Source organism: Nothoprocta perdicaria, unplaced genomic scaffold (genome assembly GCF_003342845.1).
Source record: "Nothoprocta perdicaria isolate Ctin4 unplaced genomic scaffold, notPer1 scaffold_4, whole genome shotgun sequence".
Taxonomy (NCBI): Eukaryota; Metazoa; Chordata; class Aves; order Tinamiformes; family Tinamidae; genus Nothoprocta; species Nothoprocta perdicaria.
Window position 1 is genome coordinate 9376093 of NW_020455643.1, and position 7743 is coordinate 9383835.

The 7743-nt window shown below is 63.7% G+C and overlaps 1 protein-coding gene across 1 annotated transcript; it reads right to left on the reverse strand.

Moving 5' to 3' along the window:
• Nucleotides 1–1877: 1877 nt before the first annotated feature.
• Nucleotides 1878–5728, reverse strand: LOC112952576 (deoxyribodipyrimidine photo-lyase-like). The gene is made up of 9 exons (XM_026045462.1): nucleotides 5363–5728; nucleotides 5132–5277; nucleotides 4806–4988; nucleotides 4366–4524; nucleotides 3778–3976; nucleotides 3519–3671; nucleotides 3092–3213; nucleotides 2657–2816; nucleotides 1878–2476 (listed from the first exon to the last, which is right to left on the reverse strand). The coding sequence occupies exons 1-9, from the start codon at nucleotides 5622–5624 to the stop codon at nucleotides 2322–2324; spliced, it is 1539 nt and encodes a 512-aa protein (XP_025901247.1). The 5' UTR covers nucleotides 5625–5728; the 3' UTR covers nucleotides 1878–2321.
• Between the last annotated feature and the right edge of the window lie 2015 nt (nucleotides 5729–7743).

Below are 7743 nucleotides of genomic sequence, written 5' to 3' on the forward strand. Positions count from 1 at the left end.
AGGTGGCCCCTCTCCTGCTCTCCTTAGGGGGTGTCATGGGGACGTTAGTCCTGGGTAKGGGAGGGAAGAAGGCAGCAGGTGTCCAGCACATCAGCACGCACCTGCAACGTGGTAGGAAGAACAGTTTGGCCTGTGGATGTGAGAAGGGGGCTGAGGGAGCGGGGAACAGTGCAGTGGGGGGAGGCATTTATGGGCAGCAGCTCCTGCAGCCCCTGCCCTTGCTGGAGGCTTGGACGCGGTYGCTTGTGACGGCAGAAGGGTCGGGGAGAGGCTGCGGCACTGGGAGCRCGCGGGGCTCCGAGGAGCCGTGTCAGGGGGACAGGCTGCTCCCCAGCAGCGTCTCTGTCCTCTGTGGGGCCCAGGTGCAGTGGATCAGCGAGATCTCACAGGGATGCAGCCGTGTGGGCCCAGGTGAGCAGCTCAAGAGGTGGTGCCAGTAGCTGTGGTGGAGTCTGATGTGGTCCTAATCCATGGGCACAGCCTCTTCCCTGGGGAAGCTGCACCAAAAGCTCTGGAGGGCTCTCTCCGGGGAAGTCACCCCCAGCTCTGCCCTTGGGTCTCAACCCGTGGGGCAAGAAGCTGGGTGCTCTGCAGCAACCTGGCCAAGCCAAGGGCTGCAAAGTACCAGCTCCAGTGGGTCTAGCCTGTGAAAGGCAGCTTAGTAACMCACCAACTTCCTTGAGTTTTTTTTCCTTTAACCTTTTCCTTCCTTTTCCTTCATCTTGCTGGTTCTGCCCTGGGAGCAGCTGCTCTCCTGTCCCCYGTGTCAGCCCATGGGCAGGCACCAGCCTCAGCGCTGCAGGCCCTGGGGCTGCCAGGAGCTGGTCCCAGCTTGCCGGAGGCGAGCACTGCCTCGGCCCTTACCTGCTGCCCTGCTTGTGCTGCTGCCCAGCGCTGCAGACGGTAACGGCCCCGCTCCCGGAGCGGCATCCCGGGGCTCTGCAACTTCAGCCACGCCGTGTTGTTTGAAGCACTTTAACGTTGTGGGACACTGACCAAGACGCTGCCCACGACTGTTTCTCGAAGCACTGAGTATGTTTAGACAGGAGTGAATGGATTTGGGTTGACTTGTGTTTTCCACCCTCCACCACGGGCTCCGAAGCGCCACCGACCTCGCAGCGTGGCGACGGGCTCCAGCGCAAGGCTGGGCTCAACACTGATCCTGGGACTTGTCAAGGCGTCCAAGGAGCCCACACTGGACTATTGCATAGCATAGCCATGAAAATGCCGTCCCTAATAAACTAAGTTAACAAACGAGAGGCCTGGTAGTGGTGTGGCAAATTGTAAACCCTTGGCATCTCCTTGCAGCATGGATGCTGCTGTTGCCTGTTGGGCTGAGGGGARGATGGAGCGGGATGTAGTAGCTGGCAGCAGGAGGCCCCGATGGTGCCCTTTTCCTCCTGCTTTGGAGGGGGACAACAAACCAACCTGTGTGACAGCACTGCCGGGGCTGGGATCCCATGTCTGAGAGGGGTTAGTGTCACCAACCACTGATGAAGCGGTCTGGTTTGCGGCCCACCTTTGCAAAGGGCCTGCTGGAACACAAGTGAGCTGCTGATTCGGAGCAGCTGACTGAGGGGTGCTCTCTAACATGATCCTTTTCCAAGCGTGTCCTTATTGCTACCAAAATGGTCCCAGGGGCACAGCCCGAGCCCAGCCCCTTCCCTGCTCGCACCCTGTCCCGGGCAGCGGGYGCTGAGCAGCGCTGCATGTCACACTGCACGGCTCTCCCATAAACACCACAGACACAGGAGCTGCAGACTGCCAACTTTAAAACCAAATGCCAGCATCACTGGCAAGACGCCTGTGGTCGCACAGCGCTTGCTCTACATGGGGTGAAGCTGCACTTTCAGGTCCCGGAAGACAGGGAAGCTGCAGGAAGCCAGGCAGGAGGAGGTCATTTTCTTAGAGCTTTTCCCCAGAAAAGCCTTGCTAGGCYATAAGCTAAGCTGGGGTTAGCAGCAGCAAAGGCAACTTTGGCTTATTCCTGAGCACGGCTTATTCCAGCAGGCTGAGGGTGGAATCTCACAGACAGGAGTAAAGCTGTGACTGCCCTGCATGGGCTCCAAGAAAGCACTCGCACAGCCGACCTGCACAGGAGCTAAAGCAGGGCAACGAAGCCAGAGGAAAGAAACCTGCAGCACCCTGGTGCCCTCTCCTTCCTGCGGCATCTCCTCCGGCAGCACCCAGGGCAGCATTGCGACAGGGCAGCAAACAGCACCTTGGCAAAGGCATCGTCTGCCCCAAGCACGGAGGAGCACAAGCAGCTTGTCCCAAACTTGCTCCTGACCCTGTCTGCAACGGGGGTGCCGCAGCGCCGCTCACTTGTGGCGCTTGTGGGGGCCGTAGCGGCGCTCGAACTGGCCCACGTCAAACTTCCTCTTGCAGCCGGCGTAGTTCATGTAGCGGATCTTGCCGAACACGGCCCGCTCTGTCCAGCCGTGGTCGTGGATGCCGCAGATGGACCAGAGGCAGCCTGCAGGACACACGCATGGCCTCAGCGTCCCGGCTCTCCAGGGAGCTGGACAGCAGCTGGGACAGGGAAGCAATGGAAAATGCGGCAGAAGAGCTGGGTTCTCTGCAGGGAGCTCCCCTCACCCTTCACTGGTCATCACAAGGCTGAGCCCCCCACCCCATGGCCCCTTCTGCAGCTTGCCTACGTATCCATTGGGATCCCTGCCGTCCAGCTCGTAGCGGTCATTGAGGTAGATGGCGAACTGCAGAGCCTCCTCAGGGGAGCGCGTCCACTCCAGGATCTTCTTGGCCCAGTACATCCGCAGGAAGCCGTGCATCTTGCCCTCCCGGACCATCTGGAGCTGTGGAGAGAGGAGCAACCTGCAGGGTTGGCCTCTCCAGAGGTCCCTMGGCACTGCTGGAGTGTGACATTCACCTACACAGGGCCATGCCCAAACTAGTGTCTTCTGATCACTGTCCTCCTCACCTGGGAGCAATACAGCAAAGCCCACCTGGAAGGTCCCACCCCTAGATTTTGGGAGCATTGGATTGCTGGGAGTTCCAGGCAGACAGCACAGCTKTTGGGGCAAGGAGGTGCTCAGCATTTCAAGGTGCATCAAGAGACACAGGGCACTACCTGGGCAGCATTCCAGAGTGGGTCATGCGTGTTCGCCTGCTCCAGTTCCTTTAGCTTGTAGAGGAAAGGCCTCTTGTCTTTAGCATGGAGCTGCAGTGTCGTTTGGGCCCAGCTGTAGGCACCTGTGAGGTAGAGACCAGAAGTGACACTGAGTAACCTGCTCCCTGCAGGGCTCCAATAAAGTGATATGGAAGTGGGCTGCACTCAAGACACCAAGCCCTTAGATACCCTGGTAGAGGTGGTTTCTCCATCTCTCTGTCACGAGATCTCAGCAAGCTCCTGTCCTACATCCAGAAGGTACGGAAGGATGACACGCTACTGCCCCCATGGCTCCTCCCCTAGCAGAACTTGGGGATTGCTAATTTGGGGTGACCACAGCAGGGTGACCACTAGTCCCATCATTGCCCACCCAGCCCTGATGTGCTACCTTGAACACTGTCRTAGTTCTTGTTGTAGTAGCAGAAGTTCTCAGCCAGCTCCCGCCGCACTACGGCCTCCTCCACGAAGATGTCCACGGACTCCTTGTACTTCCTGTGGTGTTTCCGCACCTCCAGGATGGCTCGCTGGGTGGACACCTGGCCTGGGGACCAGGACAGAGAGCAGGTCAGGCCGCCGCTCTGAGCTGCTGTGCAGCGTCACCTCCTCTACCCTCAGCCCCACACTGGGGAGGAGGCCACGGCACTCACCGAAGTGGAACCACGGGGACAGGTTGCTGAGAGCTGCCTTATTGGGGTCGTTGCGGTGGGAGCCGAAGGACTGGAGGCGCTCGGCGATGAAGGACTGCAGCACTGCGAGCCCTGCCGCCGTGCCRGGGGTCGCCCACGCCACCTCCTTCACGCTGCGGTCCACCTGCAGGCTGGAATCACAGGCCTCCCAAGCGACGGGCTGGGCAGCAACCAGGCAGCGTGAGCGCTCTGCTGTGCGAGAGCCGAGCTCCAGGAGCCGATGCTCTGTAGACAGCGCTGCCCTGAACGCGTTCCCTGGTGTCTCTCAGGAGCAGCCCCAAGCAGCAAGCCCCCAAACCCTGCCAGCCTGCTGCTAGCCCAGCACCCACTCGCCACCACTGCCGACAGTGAAGAGCTGCTCATTGCCTGRTAGAATGGGGTAGGAACCTGACTTTCCTGAGGTGCCCTCAGCTCTAAACTACTTGTTTGTGACYTCAGGAAAGTCACTGCCCCCTCAAGCCCCACCATTCTCCTGTCAGGGCCACAGAGCAGCAGCTGAACTGTCTGAGGATGGACACCAGTAGGAGTGGAGGGGTGGCTCCCTCTTACCTCTGCTGGGGTGGAGGGGGGATACGGGTGTTGGATGACCGGAGGGAACTCGGTGAGGAACTCTGGGAGCTGACTGTGGATCTTGTTCCGGATGGTCCAGGCACTGTACTCCTGCTTGGGGGAGGTGACCCAGCAGGGCACGATGTTGTGGGCATCAACCTGGGAGCAGAGCCGTGGAGAAGACCATAAKCAGGAGAAAACAACACTCCTGATGACACAACACACAGATGGTCCCTGCACTACATTTTCTGACAGAATGGGATATTTCCCACTTGTCCGACTAAAACTTGAGCATGAACAAGGGGAGATCCAGGAGAGAACCCTGCTCAATCACTCCAGGGTACCTCCACAGGCATAAAAATCCAGAAAAATCTCCCGTCTCTCACCCCGCATGGTTTTCCCCAACTTGCCCACTCCCCTTCCAGGGCGCAGGATCCTACCTGGGCAAACGGCACGTCCTCCGGCAACCGCTCCCTGACGTCCTCCACCCACTGCTGGGGGACACGGAGGGGACAGAAATCGGTGACCAAGCCGCCCACGCCATGCCTCAGCACAAAGGCGGGCAGCACGTCCTTGGCGTAGCCCAGCAGCACGTGGAAGGGGATGTTCAGCTCCGCGCACTCCTGCAGGGAAGGGCAAAAGGTAAAGCTGAAGTTGTGCTGCTGAAGACGTGACCTCACCCCGATGTGCCCCACGACCAGCCCTGCTTCCCCGTCCCCAGGAGCTCTGTCCCTGCCACGTCACACGGGACCGCCCGGGTCTCTACCTTGGCCACCTCCTGCAGGCCCCGCAGCATGAAGCGGTAGTGGCGGATGGTGGCGTCCAGGAATTTGGGCACCAGGCAGAAGCAGACGTGCAGAGGCAGCTCTTGCTTGAGCGCCAGCCGCTGGGCGTAGAGGAAAGCCCAGTTATCTGTGGAGAAAGCACGGGGCTCTGTTAGGGGGATGCTCTTTATTTCCTCGTGCCTCTRCCAGCCCCGGGCTCAGCTGGTTCCCACCTTGCACACGCTGGTCTCGGCACATCCAGTAAAGGATGCACTTGGCATCGTCCTTGAGCTCCGAGCCCCGGGAGACCAGACGGACCCGCTTTTTGTTGAACTTGAACTCCCGCACGGATGGGGCTGCCTTTCGCCGGGCCTCCCGCACGGCCTCCTCCAGCCTYCCTGGAGCTGCCTCCTGCTTATTCTGCTCCGGTGGCAGCTCCACGGCCTCGGCCTCATCCCCTCCGGCTGCTTTTCGCTTCCCTTTCCTCTGGGGCATCCTCAAGACCGTCCCGGTGCGGGGGCAATGCTGGGAGAGGCTCCGCAGCCTCCAGGATGCGGACGAGGCAGCTGCAAAGGGGATGGCCAGCCGTGCCAGGGCAGCGCGGGGACGCGCAGGTCCTGCGGGCAGGAACGAGAGCCACGGAGGTGCCTGGAGAAAAAAAAAACGGGAAGCAGCGGAACGGTGCAAAACGCGGCAGGGCCGTGCGGGGGCCGCGGGCCTCGCGGGGGGCTCGGGCCGCCTCGTCCCCTGCACGTGGCCACGGCAGGGGGGAGACGCAGMCACGCAGGGGACGACGCGCCCCGCGGGGGGAGCCCCGCGCGTGGGCCCCGCACGGGCAGCCCGGCGGTCGGTGGCGGCTCTGCCCTCGCTCCCGCCGCCGGGGCGCGGCCGGCCCGGGGCTCCCGCGAGGGAAGGGAGGGAAAGGGGAATCACGGAGCCCCCGCGCCCTTTTGTAGCCGGGCGCCCCTCACCTGAGCGCGCGCCGCGCCCGCGCCGTTACACAACGCGCGGCGGGAAGGGGCGGGGCGAGGGCGGGGCCAGGGGGTGGGCGGGGTCTCTGCGGGTGTGGGCGGAGCGTCCCTCTCGGCACCGCCTGCGCCCCGCAGTGCCCCCAGGTGCCTGTACCCTGGGAGTGCGGCTGTTCCCGGGGAGTGCGGCTGTTCCCGGGGGGTGTGACTGTTCCCGGGGGGTGTGACTGTGCCCTGGGAGTGTGACTGAACCTTGGGAGTGTGGCTGTACCCGGGGGGTGGGACTGTGCCCTGGGGGTGTGACTGTGCCCTGGGGGTGTGATTCTGCCCTGGCAGTGCCCCCCAAGGTGCCTGTCGCCTCACAGTGGGACTTCGCCCGGCAGTGCAGCCCATGTGTCTCCATTTACCCCATCAGTGTAACTGTACCCCAGCAGTGTGCCTGTACCCTGGCGGTACCCCCGAGTGACTGTACCTTCACCATGCACCTGCCCCCTGACAGCACCCTCAGTGCACCCTCATTTGCCTGTGCCCTGGGCTAGCGCCCGCAGTCTGCCTGTCCCCCGTGGGTGCCTCCGTGTGCCTGGCCCAGGGCCCRCCCGGCGCTCCCAGCGGGATCCCCCGGCCCCAAGAACGAGGAAGCGGCTCCGGCTCTTGCAGCGCCCGCCTGGCCCGGAGGTGAAAAGTCCCGGGGATGGAGCCCGCCCTTCCCGAGCGCCGCCCGCAGCCRCCCTGGCCGCCTCTTCCTCCCTCTGGCTCCGGCGCAGGGACCAGCGGCCCCTCTGTGACGGGGACCAGTGGCCTGTCTGCAACGGGGACCAGCGGCCCCGCTGTGACAGGGACCAGCGGCCCCACTGCCAGGCGGCCTCCCGCCCAGCCTGTGCCCCCTGCGCCGGCCGCCTGCTGCTTCCCGGGGCGTTTCCCGCGGGACCGTGTCCCGGCTGCCAGCCGCCCATGCCCGCTGGGCACAGCGCCCGGCCCCGGCAGCCTCAGCGCCCCGCGCCCGCCCGGGCCATAAAAGGGCCCTCCCGGACGCTCCTCCCGCGGCGGGCGCCGGCGACGCGGAGGCGGCGGGGCCCGCGGCGGCCCGGCCATGGCGTGGCGGGCGGGACGGCTGCGCCTGCTGCTGCTGCTGCTGCTGCTGCCCGGCCTGGCCACGCTCGGGATGGGTAAGGGCTCCCTGGGCCGCGGGATGGGACGGGACGGGCGGCGAGGCCCTGCGGCTGCACGCACGCGGCCACCCGCCGCGCTGGCGGACGGGATACTCTGTTCATCCCGCTGGAAAGGCTTAAAAATGGCAGGGTTGTCCCCGCGGCAGCTGGGTGCCCGCGGAGGGGCTGCCGCGCGGCGCGCCCGCCCTGCCCGTGCTCCCCGGCTTCCGTCCCCGTGGGCTTTGCTGCCCTCGYGGCATCGCCTTGGCCGCCTCCAAGAGCCCGGCGTGGGCGGCAGCACGCGCACCTTCGCGTGGGCCTGCAAAAGGGCAAAGGAATATTTGCCCTGCAAATAATTCCCTGCATATTTGCCCTGCAAACAAAGCGGGAGYGGCGCTTGTTTCCCTAAGAGCCGCCGGGCTCCTCCGCCAGCTCCTGGCCACCCGGCAGGTCCGGTGGCACATGTGGCATGGGCTGCACTGGCCCTCATGTCCCCCA